At 38.7% G+C, this 24,128-nt stretch overlaps 1 protein-coding gene across 1 annotated transcript in view; it reads left to right on the top strand.

The window, feature by feature from the left end:
• The first annotated feature begins 5,725 nt into the window (after nt 1-5,725).
• samd10b (sterile alpha motif domain containing 10b) overlaps nt 5,726-24,128 on the top strand; it is a 131,912-nt gene continuing 113,509 nt past the window's right edge. Inside the window, exon 1 of the mRNA XM_017681913.2 lies at nt 5,726-5,975. Coding sequence (XP_017537402.1) covers nt 5,963-5,975 — 13 coding nt within the window. The 5' untranslated portion in view covers nt 5,726-5,962. The remainder of the gene's footprint in view (nt 5,976-24,128) is intronic.

Genomic DNA, 24,128 nt, shown 5'->3' on the forward strand with positions numbered 1-24,128 from the left:
AGAGTAGTAGTCAAGACGATTGAATGTACTATAGTTGAGTGGGTGATTGTATTTGTACAAACATGTTTCGGACAGTCAGCTGTGCATGATGTATAGTCTGCTGTTTTGGGTTAAAAATATGCACTGCTCAAAAAAATAAAGGGAACATTCAAATAACACATCCTAGATCTGAATGAATGAAATATTCTCATTGAATACTTTGTTCTGTACAAAGCTGAATGTGCTGACAACAAAATCACACAAAAATCCTCAATGGAAATCAAATTTATTAACCAATGGAGGCCTGGATTTGGAGTCACACACAAAATTAAAGTGGAAAAACACACTACAGGCTGATCCAACTTTGACTCCTTAATTGTTTAAGAGTTATATTGAGTTATATTGTGTTGTTTAAGTGTTCCCTTTATTTTTTTGAGCAGTGTATATTCATGCACACACACACACACATCTCTGCAAGAATGCAGAAAACACCGACAAGTATTTGTCAACATTGTTCCTGGTGCTTTGTAGCACACTGTGTTTCCACATCTCCACAGAGACTATTCCCCTTGTTGCTGTCTTGTAATTAGTGAAATCAATACCAGAGATTACTGGGGGGGGGGGGGTTGGTTGGTTCCATTGACTTACATTGAAAGTAAAGAAGGTTTTTCATTCTGTGAAAAGTAATTGCCCCCTAAACCTAATAACTGGTTGTGCCACTCTTGCCAGAAGCAACTGCAATCAAACATTTTCCATAGCTTGCAATTCCTTGCAGAAGTGTTTTAACTTGGCTTCACTGGAGGGTTTCGAGCATTGAAGTGCCCATTTAAGGTCTTGCCACATTATCTCAGTTTAGAAGTGGACTTGCTTGTGTGCTTTGGATCATTATCCTGCTGCATAACACAACTGCACTTGCTTATGTCACAAACATAAGATTTTCTGATAGAGCTGAATTCATGTTTCCATCATTTAAGTCATTCTGGTCCTGCAGAAGCAAGCAGCCCCAGACCATAACACTAAGACCATTATGACTGTTGGTATGATGTTCTTATGATGAAATGCGGCGTTAGCTTTATGGCAGCTGTACCATGACTCATGTCTTCCAAAAAGTTCTATTTTTGACTCATCAGTCCACAGAATATAATCTCAAAAATCCTGTCGGTCATCTACATGTTTTTTGGCAAATGCAAGATTAGATTTTTTTCTCCAGTGTCTTTCTTATTGTGGAATTATGTACATTGACTTTAACTGAGGCAAGTGAGGCCTGCAGTTTGTTGGATATTCATCTAGGTTCTTTTGTGACCACCAAGTTGAGTCGTCAATCGCTTTCAATGCGAATTTTTGGTAGGCTCGCCACTCCTGGGAAGGTTCATCACTTCTAATTCTTCTCAATTTGTGTATTATGGCTCTCATTGTGGTTTGCTGGCGTCCCAGACCCATTGTAACCCTTTCCAGACTGGTAGATTTCAATGACTTTGTTGCACATTTGTATTTGAATCTCTTCAGAATATGGCATCATGTGCTGCTTTACGAGACCCTCTAGCCTGCCAGAGAGCCACTACTCAAGTGATGTTTAGATTCAGCAGGTCTTTCAGTTATCATGTATGGGTGTGGCTAGTAAAACTGAAGCCAATATGCAACTGAATTTGATTAAATGGTTGAATTAGTATATAAGGGGGCAATTACTTTTTCACACGGGGCAAGGTAGGGCCGAACTGCATTTTTTTTTCAATCAATAAAATCACCATTTAAAAATGGCATTTAGTGCTTACTTGGGTTATCTTCGTCTAACATTTAAAAGAGTCAGATGATCTGAAACATTGAAGCATGACAATTGTGCAAAAAAATAGAAGAAATTGGGAAGGGGCAAACAATTTTTCACAGCACTGTAAAAGTTCCTGCTTTTCCAGCTTTCACTGTGGTTGGGACCTTAATTTGATGGTCTGATGTACGTGACAAAAGTACTTTCCTCAATGCTCCATCTACTGCTTCACAGCAACGTGTGAATGTTTGCCTGAGGCATGACAGCAACATATAATGTGCCTTTTTCCTGGTGGACTGATACCCCTTTGGTTTCTAATGATGTGAGAAAATAAAATATATACCATAGGCTGACTGACAGCAGTGGCATTGTGACTTGATGGCATCATGCCATTACATCCATAATTACATCCATTCTGAATTTTGCAGTGACTTGTGAAAACAGATCAGCCTCACTCTGGGAGAGAGTTGAAATGGCATCAGCTTCATTATGAAAGACTCCCAAGTAATATCCCTGTAATATCACACTGTTATATCACACTGTTATGATTCAGTGGGAGGACAGTTCCCATCTTCTTCCCTCCTGTACAGAAAAATTAAGAAACTGGAAATATATTACAATGTATTCAACTTATATTTTGAAATATTCTGACACCATATAGCAGAATATTTAATAGGAGCTAAACGTGGCTGACCCTCTTCCAACTCACAGAAGAAAAACTGACATTAAGGAGAGGTCAACACAGCCAGTCATTTATCCTCTGTAATTGAACTGGAAATGCAGAAAACCTTGATCTGCATGCTGTAGGATAAGGTCAACAGCATGATGTTCTGCATTTTTTCCCAGCTTAACCGTACTTACTTTGACATAAATGGCATCTAATTAAAGTGGCCAGATGCTGGAGCACTGTGCAGAATTGTGCACACAGATCCACACAATAGACCTCAAGTGGTGTTGGCATTTTGTATTCAGCATTTTGCCATTTCATTGTTGTTGTTATTTTTTTAACACAAATAAGGCAGACATAAACTGTGGGTTAATTGTACAGGTTTAAATTTAAGCTATCGCCATTACATTTGTACAGTGTTACTTGATTACATTGACGTCTTGCTTCTTTTCTCTGCCTTGATGAAAGCAGCACTGATGTTAGAACTTCGCTAGCAGGGTTAGAAGTTGATCCTAAAAGAATCAACTGTATGATTCCATTCATTCAAGTTGATTCCAGTGCTGTGGATTTAATTCCATACAGTGATGTTCAAATTTGCCTGCATGCACATGGTAAGATATTCTTTTTTCACTGTCTAGACCAGCAGTCACCAACCCTGCTCCTTCCTGCAGACTTTGGTTGCACCCCTAATCAACCCCACCTAAGTCATCTATAACTTACTTCAGAAGTCTTTGGTTTAGTCTTTGGTGAGTGAGGTGTATTAGATTTGGGTTTGACGTTAACTGTCCAGAAAAGTAGACCTCAAGGAGGAGCATAGGTGGTCTAGACAGCCTGTCTGAAAATGTCCTTCCACAACATGTGGAAGTACATTTACTGTAGACAAAGGGGAAAACAAAGCAGTATGTAAAAATCTAATGAACATTTTTATTACAATCAAACAACATTGCCAGTGCCAAAACAAACCCACAAGGAGCTGACAGAAGAGATCAGGAACAACTTAGTTAGCCACCATTAGACAGTTGTAACTTTCAGTGAGGTCTATTTTGCAGAAAAGTGACTTACATCACACAGTGACTAAACTAACTGCTGACTATTATTGCTACTGTTGGAACAAAACCTCGTATCTCCAGAATGGTAACTTTACAGGAGAAGGAAAAAACCTACTTTACTTTTAATGTAAGTCAATGGAACCAGATTTTTTTGCAAGTCATTTTTAGCCATTGTTGTTTGTTCATTCATCATGAAATGTACACACAATGTGAAGAACAAGGGCCCTGCGATGGACTGGCGACCTGTCCAGGGCTTCTTCCTCTTCTGTCTTCACTGATTACTGAAAAAGCAAGCATTAAAAATTCTTTGTAAAAGTCTGTCTCTGCCAAACCGCAGCTAACAGGAAGATGCTTATAAAGTTAATCAAACATAATTCAGCCAAATGTACCTGCTGATTTCTGAATTATATTACTTGATACACTGCCATCAGTAAGGGGCTTAACAGTGAAGCCACCAAGTAGCATGCTCTGAGGCCTACAGGAATAATCGCCAGTTCTTTGTCAATTGGGTAATTGGCTGTGATAGCCTATCACATGCACCGCACGTAAGCAAGCTAAGTATTAAAACCATTGTGGGAAGAAAGCAGCCCAGTGATTAATAAAGCAATAAGCCACGAGACACTGCGTGTTACTGCTTATTGCTTTTATAAAAGGTGGCCAACATAAAATATAATAAAATACATATTTTCCAAAAATAGTTAACTAATAATAATTGATATAAACAAGTATTCTGCCAAGAAATGTAGTTCCTTCAAATGTAGGTACAGTTGCCAAGCAAACATAGACTGCTAAATATAGAGAAGAACGTTTCGTCACTCATCAGTGTATACTGCAATCATTTCATGAAGTTTTTAACTTTTTGTTGTATAATAATAAACATATAACATAGCACTGTTTAATGCAAAATCCTTCAATTTATAAGTACTTTTTGGTCACCAGATTACCACGCATGTCTTATATAACACCAAACCAGCGTCTTCCCTCTACTCATGCTGGGGCTGAATCTCATATGGCTGCCTGCTCCCTACATAGTGCACTACGTAGGAATTTAAATATTGGCTCCTGCACGCAAAACAGCATAATGTAGCTAAAAATAAGTCATTAATATATTCAATGGGGATTCAGCCACATCCATACTTGACATATAGTGTACAATTTGGCTGTAGAAGATTTTGAAACCTCCACAGCTAGCACACAATGTAGGTGGTATGGAGACATTTGGGATTCAGCCTGGGTTTTAATACGATTTCTGACTGAAATAGGGACATTTGAAATATGTAAGCCATTCAGGTTACATTCTTAGGACTTTTTTAAATTGCCATCTTACAGTGAATCATAGCAAGTACTTTAAAGTGGCATCAATGACGGCGCTGTTTAGGCTGTTAGGTTAGCTAGATATCTTTCAGCCTGTGAGCTAACTTAGCCTAGTTCTTGATAAAATAAGTTTCAGCCCCTCAATTTAAACAAAAAATAAACAGTTTCTTACATTATCTGTACACTGGGTGATCCATGTAAGCAGCATTACATTCAAAGATTATTCCGTTAATAGAACATGGCTTTGTCCTGATGTGGCGGAGTAATACAGAGTTAAGTTGATGTGAGGCGGACATAAACGCACATATGTCATGTTTTTTACAACGGCTTTGAACGCGGCTCAGCCAATCAGAATTTAGAGAGGACCTATCTGTATTAAACTATCCTTTATGATCTGAACTTGACAAACACTCGACAGTAGAACACTTCACAAATCTGTCATGGGAGAAAGTATCTGGTGAGCCGTTTTAACTGCTTGAAAAGCGCGGCCGCAATTTCTGTAATAGTCATAATTACAGGGCGGCTGGTTTCAATTACGAAAATTTTCGTAGCTTTTAATAAGCGTTTAAATTCACTTAAGGATAACTGAACTTTAGTCATTGTTAAAGGCTTTGTATATTGTTAAGCTAATGTGCATCAATGTAAAAGAAAGAACGGTGTCGAATGAAAAACTTTTTTACTATTTTTAAGATCACCTACCTTTCTACCTGTCCCACACTGGACCATGCATTGGACTGGAATATCTACGTATCTTGTAAAGTCAGTGTCAATTCGAACAAGCGCCCTTCAGAACACCTGGGGTTGGTTACGCTCCGTTTGGACAGTTAGTCTAGAAACCACAACGGGGCAGTGAGCACTGAGGGGAAGGTGCCAAACGAGAGGGAGGAGTTCCAAATCGTTGTAGGGGTTTCCGGGCGTGTTTCGTATGTTTCGTATGTTCAACCTCAGCGGGCGCAGAGAGGGGCATGACCGGAGACGAGAGTGGACCAACCGTACCACGCTGGGTTCATAGCGCATTAGTTCAGCGGCAGATCGCATCGTATCGCAGCCCACAGGAGTGCGGAGGTCACGCACGCCAAGTGTCCCTCTACCTCTTTCTGTCTCTGTGTCTTTGTGTTCCTGTCCGGACGCCGATAAGCATGGAAGACCCTCACTAGAGCCACCACGGAGAGATACACGTTAGTACCGAGCATGGCTGTGGACGGTAAGGTCGCTGCTGGGATGATGCTAAAGATCATGTTCTGTATCACTACCTTTTGAGCTGCAGGTTATGTTCAAGCCTATAGGTGATTCAAGATGACACTATTTCTTTGTCGCAAATCCTTTATTTTTAAATAAAATTTGACTGGCTGTCAGAGAGAAGCTTGGCTGTACTGATGACCTTTATCGGAGACGCGGCAAATTAAGCTTATGGTGAGAGTGTTTTCTTCTGATGTGTGGAAAGTTTTGGTGTTTGATACTGACACTGTGAGAGCTGAAGCCTCATCGCTGTTCTTTACACTCTTGAGTTTGTTCAGTGTTGTGGCAGCTCGCTGTATTTCACACCGGAGCGCGTTCAGAGCACTGCGAGCTCTCAGTGGCGCTGAGTTACCGCGCTGTTTAACTACATCAAAGACTGCTCAAGGTGTCAGACTCGCTCTGCTTTTGCTGTTATTGTCTCTATGCTTGGGCTCATTCTGAATGGCTTCAGAGATGTTTATGTGAATGAATGACGCTTCTAAACAGATCTAAACTCACTGTTCGTAGAATATGCACAGCATCTATTTTGCTCTATTTTGCTCTATTCTATTTTGTGTTTTTTTTTTGTATCTATTTTGCTTATATTTATCTATTTTAATAACAGCTCTTGGGTGTAAACTGGACCATGAGATCTTAATTTCGTTCCACCCCATGTACCATGTGATGCGAATGACAATAAAATCTCCTTGAATCCTTGAATCCTTGAATCTTGTATATGTTTGCTTCAAATGTCAGCCACTGGACAAAGTAATGGATGTACTTGATTCACATGTGTACATAATTTCCCCATGAATAAAACAGTTAAATCAACACAGCAGCTTACTTTCTTTTTTGGCACTAACTGCCACGATAATATATTATTCATGTGGAAATTGCTTAAAGTAATATTAGAAGTAATTATTCTTTTAGCAAAGAAAACGTGTGAAATGTACATAATCATTAGATGATCACTTGCACATATAATTACTTAAAATAGGTTTATCTCCTTTCTTCCTTTTTAATTACTAAAAGTGTAAAATAATGATATAACTTCAAAGCTTCTTCTGTTAGGGAGTAACTAATTGCTTCTTTTCTTTTTGTATGCATTCATCTATTTGTTAATTTATTAAACTAGATTAATTTGAATGTAATCTAGCCTAATATAACTTAATGGCACCAATTCACGTTTTGCATAATGACCTTAGGCTTTAAACACTCTCTCTTGAGACTGAATTTAATATCCTGGCAAAGGCACCTTGATTGGAGAAATTTATTGTACTTGATTCAAATTAAGTGTGCCTGTTTGTTTCATTAACGTTTATTACATAATCTACAATCTAATAATTTCACTCAAAGATATATTCTCAAGCAGGTAATCAATACTGCTCTATTTAAAATGAATGAATAAAATGAATTTTAAGTGCCCTATTTACATCTGATTATCCCTTAGCTATTGCCTATGCCTTTAGTAGATGGATTAAGTCTAGAGTAGCAAGGCGTCAGGGTTAACACCGCACATGCCTTGTTTCACACCCCAAAATGTCCCGGAATCCAGCATAATAGTAACAGAGGAGCTTGTGCCCCATACAAAAGCTCTAGATTGAAAATATATTACAGTAAATGCATCGTCAAATATTGGCATAAAGTTCATCTGCCTATGTTTTAAGCAAGTATCTGCCTATGTTGTAAGCAAGTATCTGAAAGATACAGAAATGATTCAATATATCCGAAAATGATCAATTATATAGGGCATATCTAATACCAATATAGACAAAGCAAAGACTATGGTTATTTATGCATTAATTTTTTTAATGCATTTGAAAAACACATGCAGATTTCTGTAGACATATTTTTCTATACTATGCTAAAAAGGAGAGAGAGATGTGTGCATGTGTATATGTATGTATGTATGTATGTATGTATGTATGTGATCTAATACATTTCATGGTTGTTTTACTCACAGCAATATGTCATGGGGCAGTAGGTCCATGTGTGTAAAATCCGGAAGAACATTCAGTCTGTTCTCTTTCCGCTCATGTGCTTCTAAGCTTGGCCTAGTAGTCACTTCTAGTAGCTGTCTCTTTTCAGATTGGTAGATGCTGTGTCTTTCCAGCTACTTTTTCATTAGATCAGTAATTAACTTCATTAATTCTTGCTAGGTCCCTTTACTTGGCTGACGTGTAAAGTTGTTTTCAGGGCAGGCTTATTTTATCTAAAATTTCTCTTTGCCTTTCATTAGAAAAGCTTTGACACAAATCCTGACCTTAAAGGACTTTTCCAGCATCTTTCAACCTAATCTCTGTCTGCCGCATCAGTGTGACATGGTCAGGTACCACAGACAATGATTTTGACACCTTTGTGTGTATTTAGAAGTGAACAGGAAACGAGTGGACCCTTTTCGACATGGTATGCAAAACATTACAGTAGTGGCAGTGGTCCCTAATGCGGTCACTATACCGGACTGTAGTGGGTTGTGAAGAGGGTTTACCAGTTGGTCTACATTCCGACCCTCACCTATGGTCATGAGCTGTGGGTAATGAACGAAAGCACAAGGTTGTGAATACCAGTGGCGGAAATGAGCTTTCTTTGCAGGGTGGCGGGATACACTTGATTGGGTGAGGAGCTCGGTCATCTGGGAGGAGCTCAGAGTCAAGCCGCTACTCCTCCGCATTGAGAGGAGCCAGATGAGGCTCTCCAAGTTGGCCTGGGAGCGGCTTGGGGGTCCCTTGGAATTAGCTAGAGGAAGTTGCGGGGGACAGGGCCATCTGGCATTCTCTGCTATCTCAACTGCTACCATGACCCTATCTGGACTAAGCGGTTAATGATGATGATGATAATTTTTCCACTAAAATGTTGTTTGGTGGAGCAGTTTTCACTTTTAGAGATGAGCAAGCTTGAAAAGGTCTATGAGTTTTCTTTGGGAATTACCTGTAAAGATCTCATGACAGCCAACAAGGTCAGCTAATATTAGTAGTCAAATGTTTTCTAGAGTAGAGTCAAAGTTGTGCACATCAAGTTAATCTAGTTAGTGTGTGTTATTGTTATAGTGTTATTGTGTTTTTGTCGTATTACATGATTTACATTTTTACATTTTTTGTTGTTTGTTAATGATGTGTTGTACACTGTCCAATGTGGTAAATGACCATGTTCTAGTCAGTGTTCCTGAGTTAACTGACATGACAGTGTTTAATTGCTTCAGTCTTTGAGCAGTAATATCTCTAACATTAACGTTTACAATACAATATATAACTATAAATCGAAGGTATTAACAACCAGTTTTTATATATAGATAACATCACATATTCTCTTTCTCATTCACAGACAAGTTTTTGCTGTCTTTAAATTTGCTCTCCCTTCTATTGCTGAAACAACAGGTATCATTAGTTTTAATGTAGGCCTTGTCATGTTTGAAAACTGCTCCACTAAACCAGATGTCCTTTGTGGAATAATAAGGCAAGTACCTTAATGAGGACATAAAAATATGTGACTCCTTTACAATTCTCATTCATACACACCACCACTGCTGTAATGTTTTCCCCACTAAGGATCCATTGACTTGAAACTCACTTATAACAGAAGTCAGTGAGAAAGTGCTGAAACAAGTGGGCATTGCCTTTGTTTAGTTTAGAGACCCTTGTTAGTCCCACAATGGGGAAATTTCACCTCCACATTTAGCCCATCGGTGAAGTGAAACACCACATACACACTAGTGAGCAGACACACCAGGGGGCAGCGAGCACACTTGGCTGGAGCGGTGGGCAGGCCTATCCACAGCATCCAGAGAGCAGTTGGGGGTTAGGTGCCTTGCTCAAGGACACCTCGGTGACATACTGTTGGCTCTGGGGATCGAACCGGCAATCTTCCGATCATAGGGCCGGTTCCCTAACCTCCAGCCCATCACTTCTGCGTTAAAGGTGTGTTTTGAGTCAATGCTTATCAAAGTTATCTCTTCTTTTACTAACTACAGGCAAATATGTCAAAACTATTGTATGTGGTAGTCAGTGCAGCAGACAGAGATTAGGTTGATAGAAGTTGGATCATTCCTTTAATAATGATGAAAAACAACAATAATTGCTCTCAGGTTAATCTGAAAGGGTAACCGTTACCAGATCGCTCTGTCTCATGGCCTGCCATGTTTACACACAGAGTATAAGAGAACAAGCTGAATGGATTTACTCAACTGAAGTCCATTGAAATGGTCTCCAATGTGTGTGAGGAGCTACCGTTTAGGACTTATCCAGGCTGCGGGAGGGGACCATGAGAAAGAGCATAAAAGAGGAGTGCTGAATGAAAAAGAAAGCAAGTCACTGTTTTCTTTTGCAACTCAGGTCTTTGTTGTTTTTTGTCACGTATTTGCTAGCTCTGACGAAGTGGCTGAGTGGCCATTTGGTGGGAAGCCCAAAAGGTGGCTTAGGAGCGCTTTTGAAATGTGATCCTCTGCTCCAGTGGTAAGGCTGGGTTTGTGTATATGTGTGTAGGCAAGCATTTCTATGTACTCACAGCTTTGCATCCACCTTAAAGCCTCAATCTCTTTTGCCCTTCATCCTTCCAGCATCGTCTCTCTATGACACACAACGGCTTGTGCTGTTGATCTAAAAGGGATGTGCTTGTGCTTCTGCTTGTTCTTGAGGTTGTGTGTGTGTGTGTGTGTGTGTGTGTGTGTGTGTGTGTGTGTGTGTGTGTGTGTGTTTGTCGGTCACATACTTTTTCCCACTGCTAATACATGGGCAGTTGCCCTGTTTTTGGCCTGAATCTGCCCTCTCCCTTGCTCTCTCATCCTCTTACTCGCTCACTTCAGTTCACATAACATCTACACCAGCAAGGCTTTTACCCCATACAGCTGCAATCATCAACACAATCAAACACCTAAAACCAACCATAAAACTCAGTGAGGTGGGGGAGGGGGAGAGAGGGTTATAGGGATGACTTATATGGGATATTATTGCGTCTCCTTTGTTTGTTTTGTTGGTTTTTTAAAACCAATTTAGATGAAAAAGGACCTTGGAATTCATAGTACAGTTCAAGTGCATTATGAAGATTTTTAAAAAATATTTTGCATGGTCGAATGTTATTTATATTAACATTATTGCTGTTTATTATGCTAGTAATTTAGCAATTTACAGATTATTTTCAAGATTAATCAAGTTTTTAAAGTAAATGCCAAACAGTAAAATAGACTTAACAATAACTGTAGAGCTGTTCAAAGATTCCTAAGTACTTCACAGTAAAAAGAACAAGAAAGCTTTTAAGTAGTTGCCATTATAAAATATAATAATGCTATTGGCAAAAAATACATATACAGTCGTATGCAAAATTTTTAACATTCCTGTGAAAACAAGTGACAATAAGGGAGAAAAGAGTACACCTTTAGTACAGAGAACACAGTTTATGCACACTTTAATGGTCAATTAATATTTATTAAAACAAACAAACAAAGAAATCATACTAGTTTTTGTTTTATTCATGATAAAAACTTTTTGCCCATATTAGGCCTGTGCCCTGAAAAGTGGGACATCCTACATTAATGCCATTTATATTGTACTCCACATAGATGAGCTCTAGAAACATGACTGTTGAGTTGTGCTGGTTGCACCATGCTTGGTGTTGCAAGCAGACGTCATACCTCTAAAATAAGGACACCCTGATGACAATGTCAGGTTTTAGACAGACAAAACCACTTTTGGTCACTGTAATGTCTTTTACACCTCTGCAGTGGAGGATTAAGTTTGTGTGACATTTTTAACTCCATTCCTTATTCCGTTAAGTAACAATTATTATAATCATAGCAACAGTTTTTCTTCCAGCAATTTTGAGGTGGACTCCATGGGAACAATAGAAATAGCATTGAGTCAAAGCTTAATCTTTGTCAAATAACAGGCAAACCAGTATTGAGAACCACTGCCCTGAATGAGGAAATAAAATCCTTGACAGTTCAAACCAGCTGTTAAAAATTAAATTGCTTTAAGTACTTTTAGATGTTGGTGAAAATGTTTTTTATTTTCACTTTAATGTGATAGATGATTGTTGATTTGTTGACTGATTGTGAACATGTCTTAACCTCAACACTATGTTCCCCTGACCACTCTGTCATCTTTCCTCTTCTCAGAATGAGAAAGAGAGGAAGAGTGTGAGCAAAGTGGTCATGTATGGTGGACATGTTTGGGCTTGGAGGAAGATAAGGGGGGAAACTGTCTATAAACATTTACTCTGTCCCTGGGGGCCTCAGACAAATTGATTAAGTGTTGAAAGCACAGAGAGATCAATTCAGTAGAGAGAGAGAGAGGCTGGCAAGACATAGCAGTGTTGAGGAGAGAGGAATGAAGAAATATGAAAGAGACCACGATTGGAATCACCCAATATTCGTGTCTATGTGATCAACAATAAGCTGAAAGTCGGTTTGGCTGCAGGTTTTCACTCCAATCAAGCTAAAGCAGACCTGATTCTACCTGTTTAATCATTTAGTGTTAGTCTTCAAACTTTTCATCAGGTGACCTGCTTTGTTGGAGTGAAAACCTACAGCCACACTGGCCCTCTGCGGATAAGATTGGACACCCCTGATATAGATCATATGTACAGTCAGTGGTTTCAGCTTCTTCACCACACAATTTTGACAGATGACAATTATACAGTTTTGACAGATGAAAATTACACAATTACAGTTTTTCATTTATAAAGTTTTTCAAATTATCAATCATTGGTATTGGCATATACACATAAATAGGATATTTGGCATCTGCATCTCCATAATTTTCATATCTTTGAATGCTTATTTAGAATAAAACATATCATTTTTGTTAGTATACCTTCCAGACTGATTTTAGAATGACTTCTGTTGTGTTTGTCTGTCCTGCATCATGCCTCAGTTAAAAAACAATCCTGGCTGAAACACAATTGCTCATTTGGCTATAAAGACATTGGAGTGTATAATAGAAACTGGTAATAAAAATTCATGATCAGTGCAACCCTAGAGAAAAGAACTCCTGCTCAAATACAGGAACAGAGTGATGGCTCACTTGACCAATATGGGCATTCTTGCGCAAACACATTAGTGGTGTTGAGATTAAGATAATTGGTTGTGATGAGGGAAAGGCTTAGTGGCAAGGCTGTTCAAACCACACTTGCTTCCTCTTACCCTGTCCTTGCTGCTAATTTCTCCTGAACTAGTACAGTTACTTTTTTCTTCTAGTCTTGTTCTTGTACTTCTTCTGTCGTATTAGGGAAGGCATGGGCCCGTGTCCAATATCTAGCCTTTAATTAGCATTCTGAGAGCAACAGAGAGAGAAAGAGAGAGAGATAAAGGTGGAAAAAGAGCAGAGAAGGAGAAAGAATGAGGAACAAGGAGAGCAAAAGAGAAATGACATTGAAACTTAGAAAGTGCTGAGTGGGTGATACTAATTAGGCCTAATTTCATAGAGCTGATTTCCCTCCCTCCACTCCTTCTTCCAGTCTTGCTGACCCAGCAGAAGGCAGTGGCCTGGAGCGTGTAAGCAATCAATGTTCACATCCTCTTGTTAGGATAGAATTTAAGAAAGTCTTAGAAGGAACATGGTTTGCTTCAATTTCCTCACTGAACATGCCTATTCTTTTAATTATGTAACTATGTAAAGATATGTAAAGGTAGCTCTGTATCTGAATTTGGTGCTTGTAACATTAAACTTAAAATCCTTCTTGAAAACTTCATCAAATTGAATAAAGATGTAAAGAGTAAATGGCTATGTCTGTATTAACAGGCATAAAAAGTAAAGATGTTTGTTCATTTTGTGGAAAACATAGCCCCTTTTTGAAATGGCTATTTAAAATTAGCTAATGTTGGAAGATGACAATCAAGTAGCGCTCTGTGCTGTTTTGGTAGAAGTGGCAGCATTGCAATGTCTGTTTAGTACAGATATAACCATGCCCCCTCTAAACCGAAACAATACCAAGGCACTCTAGAGGATGTAGGAATCTACAATATCTTTAAAATTAATGTGCAAAATGTCATGAATCAACAAAACAGTAAACCCTTGTGTGGTGTACATGTTTTGTTATTCAGTAGATCTGGTAGACCAATACGATATTTAAGAATACCTTATGTTTAAAATATTACAAGGCCAGTGTAGGGTTTTCCATTAGCAGCTGTAGCCAGTCAGCAGCCTGTCCATGTTGTCCATCACACGCACACGCTCACGCGCACGCACACGCTCACGCGCACACACACACACACACACACACACACACACACACACACACACACACACACACACACACACACACACACACACACATATACAAACACATACATACATACAGAGACACACTAACAGCAAGCTATGTAGGAGGAGAAAAGAGTAAAGTGACACAGCACCTCCATGCTTTTATCCCACAGATTCACCGGAGCACGACGTGTAATATAATAATATATATATATAAGATATAATAATAATAATAATAATAATAATAATAATAATATAATTGTGTAGGGGATTTACAGTGTCAGTGAAAATGTGTTATTTTACATGTTCTTCACAGAAAATAAGCAAAGGCCAAGGAATCTGAGACTAAAATAATAATAATAAATTGCATAGTTCTTTTTTTTTTTTTTTGGTAAACATTGAAAACATCAGACCCGAACACACACAAGGGTTAATTAACAAGCCCCTGCTTCGTTGTAGTTGGTGTGTCAGAGCAGGAGTAACATTGAAGTATGCAGTACAGGAGTGATACAGGACCTGAATTTGGGAGCCACTATCCTGTTGCTAGTCACGGTGTAGCAACGGCTGTTCATTCACAGCTGCTGCACCAGAGACGGTGGTGTTAATGAGGCACCAGACTTTGACACTGAACTAAAATGCCTCAGTGCTACAATTTTCATTTTCAAAAAACATTTTCAAAAAACATTAGGGGATGAATCAACATTCAGTAATGCTGTATGTATCTGCTACTGAACAGGTGGAAAATAGACTATCACCATGTTGGCTGCCAGATAAAAATGCACAGCACATTGTAGACAGATGAGGCATGTTCTGGTGGCAATAAGCAATTACATTGTAATTTTCACATCAGTATTATCATCCCCACCCAGCACTCGCCACCACTAATGGGTGCATTACAAACCTGAGAACCAGGGGAGGGGAGGCAGGCGGAATCTAGCCATCTTTGTTCTCACAGGATGATGAACAGCCCTCCATGCTCCCTCCATCTCTCAAAATAGAACCCATGGGCCATCTCTCTTCCTCTCTTCTCCTCTGTTTCCTGTCCTTTTGCCATGCTGCGCTGCTCCCTGTATAGCTTTCGCTTTCTTTCAGCCTCTGTTTACTCTTCGTCTGTCTGTTTGTCTGCATGCCTGTCATCTAGCAGCCATTCTCTCTCTCCCCCTCCTCCCTCTTTCCTTCCCTCCTCCATCTCCTGGTCATCCAGTCAAATACAAATGAGGTGTGGGCAGGAATGTGGATAGATGGGGGGGATTGTTTATTAAGCTCTGCCGGCAGGGCAGATTGGCTGAAGATGTTGATAAGAGCTGACACTGGTGTGGTTTTTATTTTTTTATTTTTTTTGCTTAAGCCTAGCTGCAGCAGCACTCCAGCTACACAGACATGCACATCCATTATTAGGAAAAGAAGACTGGATTGAAGTGGACCGTCTCCTGCCCCCAGAGCAAAACAGCATTCACCTTACATGCACATGTGTGCACACACAGCTTTGTTTATTTGTGTATGAATGTAACAGATTTGTGTTGTGCTCAAGTGTGTGGTATACCCACTACATATTCCAGCATTCTGGGGCAGGAAGATGTACTAAACTGTGCAAAAGGCCACCATTCATTTATTTAATTTGCAGTCCAATCGGCTATCAGGAGATCAGAGATTTTCCACTTGCAAAAGTAGGGGAAAGTTAAAAGCCACATAGAAATTGAGATTGTTAACAAGCATGCAAGACCTGGTAGACCATCAAAACTGTCAGCATCAGTACTTAAAGTACTTTTGCTTCAAATCAGAAAAAAACACAGATGTTTCTGGACATTTCTGTCTTCCACTGTGAGAAGATAACACTCAACACTCTGAAAGAATGTGTAGATGTCAGGGAGCTTTCACGGAGACATGAAAACTGACAGTAAATTAGGAAATTTTTTTTATCAAATAAAGAAGGTGTCCTCAGAACAGTGGACAGATCTTAACATGTTGGATCAAGAAACAGAAAATATAACTTCTAAGACTGAACTTGAACTGGAAGTGTGTTAGAATGAAATGGGTGAACAAGGGTTGAACAAACTACTGAAAAAAGATATGACATTTAGTTGTTAAAGCTTCCATGTATTTCCTGAAAAAATATTTTCTGTTCTTTACTGACGCTGAAAAATGAATAACCTCAGGCCCATTTTCAGAGGAAATTAAATAAATTAAAGGTAGTCTCTACAAGTTTTCACAATACTGTATAAAAGAATATGTAACATTTATTTAACATTGATTTATAACATAATGCAGTACCTCAAGATTCCAAGTTGAACTTTTTTTGCTTATAAAACCTGTTCAAGAGAAATCCTAGCAGATTTCTAAGTTCAAGAGAAATCCTAGCGGATGAGACAAACTTCTATATATCGTTAAATAATGACAGTAAAATGTATGGTATGCTATTGCTTTTTCTTTTGCTGTTTATCTCTTTTAGAGGGTGTAAAATAAATACAGGGTATATAATGCACCTGTTTTCAGGGAGTTGAAAATTTTGTAGCTTGCAGAATAGCATTTTACTAAAAACAAAATATTTTGCTTGTCACTTTGCATAACTCACATCAATGATTTCCTCACCAGCATATTATTATTCATATCAACATCCTTTCCAATGACCAGAGAAAGCAGACTATCCTGCTTTGCAATACAAACGAGGACCCTTCATGGGACAGTCATACTGAGTACCCCCCCTTTCTCAGAAGCTGCCTAGCTTTTGAAATGTAGCAATAAGGTCTTCTTTACTAAGTACAGGGAAACGTCAGAATTATCATATGTAGTAATCGACTACACTACAAATCTGTCAGACACAGATTAGAAATTCTGGGGTCTTTCTTTAATATAGGTGCACAGAACTGCTTCTCCCTGCAGCCCTTTATGCTGTGTTTGTTGTGAGTATTGATGGCCACTAACCACAGCAGATTGGCTGCCATCAGGTCAGAGTTTAAAGTCAAGTGCTGGACTGGCTGCCTGCCTCTTTCCAGGCCTCTACAGAGCTCTAGCTGCCTTTAGCACCCTTATTTACTGCAGCACGGAGAGGCCACAAGAGCAGAAATGAGGCCATCAATTCAGCCCGCCGGTGGGGAGCCAAGCGATGGAGTGGCACGAAAAGGAACATTTTTGGTCTACTCTGAAAAACACTCTTGCTGAATTTGAACGCAAATCCTAGAGGGAGCAGTTTTCTCCCCTTTGGATTTATTTCTCCCTTTATTTAGTGTTTTTCAGTCTCTTTCTCTCTTCCTGTCTCTAGCTTTTGACGGCTATAATATGGGGAATTAAGGCGCACTTGCCAAAGCCCAATATCCTTTTATTCATTGTTCTTAGCACATTTTTCTTATGATGTTAAGCTCATATCAGTGCCTCTTATGGTTCATTCATCAATCTGTGGATTTAAAGGTACTGCTGGCAGTCTGCATGGCATTTTATGGAAACTCTTTGGCAGAGCATATGGACTATATGACTGAACATAATGTTGCTGTTGACAGCAGTGCTGGTATATCATAAAGCAAAATTGAGCAAATACAGAGGTACTCACTGTGACAGAGAGCAGCGTTGTTACAGACTGCTCAAGTGTGTGCGCTGAGATAACTGTAGCAGGCTGATATACTTCCCCTTTTTACACTTTACACTTTTCATTTTACAGGCACTCTGGCCTGGACTCACTCCAAGTGCTAATTAATTCTGTGCTGTTCAATTTTATATTCAATGAATATAAAATGAGCACATATAAATCATTTTAATGTATTAAAATCAAGTAAAATAAGCATCATATATCTAATTGTATCACAAATAAATGGCTGAATGGATCCCACTCTGCAACTAAAACATTTACAAAGCCACAGTTGAATGTGATTACTTTTGACGAATGCTAATACTTTTCATCATTCGATAATAATTGTTGTTGGTTTGACTTATATGACCTACTTTGAGGGATAAATTAGCATACATTACCTAGTTATTAAATGCAGCATTAAATTAATGCCACATTTAATCAGATAATTATTTACAGTGCCACATGTATGCAGTTGGACTGCATACAACTGGCACAGTTTTTGCTGTTTGGATCTGAATTTAAAGTGCATTTGCTGAATAAAATGCAGTGTTTAGACAGATTGAGCAGTTTTTTAGGCAGTTGTTAGGGTGTTGACAAACGGATACAATGGTATTTTAGGAAGTTGCCAAAATGTTGCTTACTGGTTGCTATGGTACCCCAGGTGGTTGCTCAGGTGTTATCATGGTATATTGGGTGGTTGCTAGGGTGTTAATAGGTGGTTTCTCTTGAATCTAATGTGGCATGTCTAAAGTCTGTCCTAGGGTGTTTACAGGTGGTTGCTATGGTATCCCAGGTGGTTGCTAGGGTGCTGCTAGTTGGTTGTTATGGTATTCCAGGTGGTTGCTAGAGTTTTGTTAGGGGGTGCTGTGGGTTCCCGTAGGACGTTGCTAGTAGCATGAAAATATGGATTTTTTTTCTTATCATGGTGAAAAAACAACATTTCCCCACAGTTAGCATAAAAAATTATGGTCAAGGCAAAATTAAACTTGTTCTGTCATGTTTGGATGCCTGATTGGCTAAAGCAAGCAGGTTACAGAACCAAATAGTGCCATGACCACAGTCCTGACTTGATTCTGATTAATTGGTGACTGCTGACAATAAGTTTAAATTATAAAATCTAGTGTCTGACATAGCAAAAGGCAAGTAAGTGACAGAAAGATGAAATTGAAATTATTCTGTGGTCTGTCAAATTGGTGCTTCACTCCTCTCGCAGAGGCCTTGGAAACTCCCAACAGTCACTGCTTGCTTGGTGTGCTGCTGCCATGTCCAGCAAATGCTGCGGGATGGTTAATTCTAAGATGCGGTCTTAGAATTATGTAATGAGATGCATGTTCTCATGAGATGGATAGTTTTTCCCCACAAAAGCGGCAAATTGCTTAAAGCTGAAGTGAGACACAAATGAATGTTTTTTTTCCTCTGCACTCTCTGCAAAAAAGGTACAAAACTGTCCCTGGAGCAGTAACCTGAAAGGTACATTTTGTCAGGGAACATAATTGTACCATAATCCAAATTATAATTTCTAAATTGTATTGACTCCAAACACTCTCCAGAATCTCCACATTTCCAGAATTTGTATTTTATTGCTCTATTTTAAAGTATTAGTTTATGACAAAGTTCCAATACGTACATATTGGACCTTAAAACCATTATACCTTGAAGGATACATTTGCATGGTTTGTACCTTGATGAATGGAAAATGTACCTACTCAGTACCCATATTAGAGTCCCTCGAACATAGGATGGAAATGTAAGACAATCAGTCATAATAACTAAACAATGATTACTGAGTATATTTTATATGACACCATATTCACTCCTGTAACTTTCACCAGCAAAGAAAAAATGAAATACAAAAAAATATAAAAATTTTGGTGATGACACTAATGACCTCAGCCATCTTACAGACCTAATTGCTTGTATCCTTATGGTAACATAAGAGAGATGCTCAGACTCATGACCACATAATTCTGCCCATTATTCCTAAGAGAAAAAAAGTGGTCATTTAATGATTATTGTACAAAAACCACATGTCCAATTAAAAAGAATGAAAGTCATTGGTTAGGCTAACACCCATTCACTTCTACAAGAGTGACATTTTACTCTCCAAAGTGTAATTTTATCCATCAATAAAATGTATGTGACTTGTGGCACAGTAGCCTTTCTGTTTGTTAAGAGCAGACTGGATAGTTGCATCAATGATTCTTGAATGCCCAACACTCTGTCGCTGGTTTGTGGTTTGTCCCACCTTGGATCGCTGTCGGTAGGTACTCACCACTGCTGACTGGAAGCACCCCACAAGCCTTGCTGTTTCAAAGATGCTTGGATCCAGTTATCTAACCAAAACGATTTGGCCCTTGTCAATGTCACTCATGTCTTCACGCCTGTACATTTCTCCCACATCCAACATGTCAACAATGAGAACTGTGCGTTTATGCCAGACCTTGGCACACACCTTTATTACAAGATCATTATTCATGATGATAATCATCATTATTCAATTAATCTATAACATTTTGCCTCACCTGTACCATTCTAGATTTCAAGATTTTTAAGATGTTGACCCTTAAGTTGTCAACAGTGAAATGAGCATTACTACGTACAATACTACAATAGTAGTGTTTAAATACAACAACCCTGATGATTCTATTCATTAAAATTGAACTAAAAATACAGATCTATTTTTTTAGTTTCCAGAAATCTTTAGGGCCTCTGAAGACCTAGAAAGCCTGAGGATTCCCAACTGCCTTTACATTGTGCGATCATTTAATACCAATGAAAGTTTGAATTGAAGGAGCAGAAGAAGACCACTTTTGGGCAGTAACATTATAGGCCTACATGGATGTTTATACTTAATCCATGTATTCTTATTCTGTTAGTCCCCAACACGGCTTATGCTTTATTCCTGAGTACCTTATGTTTTATGTTAGAGCCTTGCTAGCTGATTAGCTAATGTTTGTTATTCCAGACTGAGCACTGCATATGGAGAAAGCATATGGCTAAAGCCTCCCTCATGCACTCATTAAATCTAAATTTACAAAAATGTATGAAAGTGTGGGTGGCTGTGTGTTTCTCACTGTACGTTGTTATATGTATGCATGCATGTGATAATCCAAATACTACAATTACAGTATCATTTAAGTGTAAATATTCTTTTTTGGCAAGATTTTTGAGCTGAGGCATTGCCAAAGCAGGCAATATAAAGTCTGTCTCCCCACTTCCCTTGTAAAATGTGTATTTCAAACAGATGGACAGTCTCTCTCGTCTCTTCCTCTCTTGGCTTACATGCCCATCAGTACTGGCCTTTAGCCATATTGCTCGGAGTTCGTACAGTGTCAGCCAGTTTGCTGTACGCTAACTATTACACACAAAGTACTTAATGTTTTGCCGTCTATGTCATGTTTTGCTGCCTTTTTCTTGTCATATAGCTGGCTGCATAGCCTGTCACGACAGAAAAATAAAGGGCTGTAACCTGCAGAATGTTCCTGACTGCTGTGGAAACGAAAGCAATTTTCTGCTGTCTGCACTTGCCATTTAACTAGAAAAATATTATCCTTACTACATTTAAATGAGTTATATGTAGGACTGTACATTTACATGACTACAATGAATCTATTTTAGGCTTGAAGTGAAAAATGAGCAATTTCCGTACAAATAAATGTGATTGAACAATTGAATTATCTTATTCGGTCATTGAATGCAAATTGACATATTGGCTAATTAGCTATTTTGCTTCCTAGCTGTTAATAAGCTGAGTCCAGAAACATTAAAGTTTCCCTATTTATCCTCCTCTGTGACCCGGAAATTTAATTTGTGACGTCGTATTATCAGTTGTCCGAATTGCAAGGAAATGAAGAAAGCCACTTAAAACACCCTCCAAATTGGTGATCTTGAGGGAGTCATATATGCAATGTGAACATATATGTCTCTGTGTTCAAAAACAATTGGCCTCATTCACCAATTGTTCTTAAGAAGAAATTTCCTCTTAAAACCCACTTATGAAGTTTTAATGAAGATTCTGACACTCACTAATGTTTTTTTATTTGGAGTTTGTTCTTAGATAAGAATAGAATCTACACACTCAAGAGCACAAAGGCACGAACTCTGTGCTTTAAGATCACATCCTCTCTCAAGAACAAATTGAAGAAAAAAGTTAGAAAGATGGTGAATGAGGCACAATATTGCCTGCTTGGCTACATTCATGATCTAACATCACATGTAATCCACTCATAAATTGCAACATTGTTGCCAAATCTCTCATTAAACAAGTTATTTTTAGCTGTCTGCATGTGTGTTTATGCACATGCGTAGAAAGGCAAAAGTTGAAAAGCTGTTGCCTGTAAAGGATAGGACACATTTCTCACACTGCTTCTGGCTGTGATGGTAACCCATATTTTTCTTTGCACTGTGCTTGTGTTGTAGCTTCTAAGCAAAAAAAGCGTGATTTAAAAATGCAGAAAAAGAGAGCTGGTCAGTATCTGGATGCGGAGCTACATTTAAAAAGGACAAGTGTAAACATGCTGCTTGTTTAGATGATGTTCCGAACACCATGATCATGTCACAGAGAGCTTAGGTACTACAGCTTTAGAAATCTTGTTTATTGACTTCTTTGGCTTAAATGCACCATAAAGTATGTATTATATAATGAAGAACAATCAGAACCCCGGAAAAAGAAAATTCTTATATGTAGGACATTAACATTATATTTGTTTTCCTTTATACTTCATTGAAGCTCAGTGGAAAATGCTGCTGAGTGTTCTCTTAATATTGGCCCAAAACCAGAAGACATTTTCTGTAGTGAAAAGTGTAATTTAGTTGGCTGGCTGAATCTGTTGTGCTCTAATCTCTGTCACTGTCCCTCACTGCCACCGCGATTCACTCTGCTGAAGACTTTGTGTCAGCGGTGCAAATACACATCTGCCCCTTTTGACCCTGTACTCTCCTCAAAATCCACTATGGCAGAGCGGCCAAAGTACTTTATCTCAGATTAGAAGGGATTTGGTCTGAGTGCGTGTGTGTGTGTGCGCGCATGCAGACAGAAAGAGAGCGAAAAAAATGTTGTTCAGAGGTGAATTACAGATGCTGCTTGCTTGGTGGAGGGCAGGATGGCATACAGTAAGGCAGAAAAGCTAATACTTATTTCCAGAAAAGTGTATTTTTCCACTGAGGGTAGTCTGGAAGTAAGAAATGGGAACATGGGCTGAGATGAGGGGAAAATCTATAAAATATATCTATAAAATCTTAAAATAAATAAATCCTGTTTTTAGCTATGCAATGTACAATTGTCCATTTCCATAGATAGCAGTACTGAATTTGAAAAAGTTGGTGGCAATAACCACCCATTGCTAAGCTATTTTAGCCTCATAGCTCCAATACAAAATCAAAGAAGCTAGCATTAAACATCAAGCATGTTGTGGCTGATTGACTACCCTTAGGTTAAGTCAGGAAAAATAATGAATTAATGAATTGGCTGAATTAATTGAGGATTTGACTGCTGTACAGAAGCATTCTAATTGCTTAGTTCCAACAAAATGCCTCAGAACTCAATAGACGATACTTCAGCTTGCAGTGGAACTCAGCAGGACAGCAGTGATTCAAAACATGCTTCTAAAATGCTATGAGGGTTTCGTGGAGAAAAATTTAAATGCTCTTGATTAAAGTTCCAGCACAAATAGTTTTCAATTGATTTTAAAAATTTGAGCAATTTTGTACATTTCAGTCACTTTCCATTTCTCAAAAATGTCCTAAAATGAGTAATTAGAAGGAGTTCAACTAACATGGGCTTAGATGGAGGGATACAGCAGCAGAGTGGCAGATAGTGAGCTTGAATGAGAGACAGAGAAACAGAGAGAGAGACAATGAGAAGACAATCTGGACAGGGTGAACTGCTATTTGTGGTGAAGCCAACATAGCACACAATGCCCTCAGGGCTTGCTCACTGTAGCTTCACATAGGCATCCCTTCCCAGCCTTGCATTACATAATCCATCTCTTCCACAAAATGAAGATGGTTAAAAATTAACCATGTTACATGACAGTTCACTGCAGTGTTCACAGCGTAGTTCATTCTGCTGGTTAGAGCATGGCTTGCCATGATATTCTACATTTCAATCCCTCGCGTCAATCAAAGTCAGCATTACATGCAAGGACAGTTTCTGACCCAGCATCTGTCACATGCTATGCTCGTCTGCTATCTGTATCTGAGTGCTTTTGTGCTGTTATATGCCTGGGAGATGAATGATGTCTGTTTAGGGTAAATGTGAAGACGGAAATGGAAATGCATTCAAAGAGGTTTGCATCACTTCTAGGTCTGCATCACTAGTTTTGAATCAAGGTCAGTAGTAACTAAAATGCACTCTGAACATGGTGAATCAAATTATGGGTAATGA

Source organism: Pygocentrus nattereri, chromosome 9, assembly GCF_015220715.1.
Source record: "Pygocentrus nattereri isolate fPygNat1 chromosome 9, fPygNat1.pri, whole genome shotgun sequence".
NCBI classification, from domain to species: Eukaryota; Metazoa; Chordata; class Actinopteri; order Characiformes; family Serrasalmidae; genus Pygocentrus; species Pygocentrus nattereri.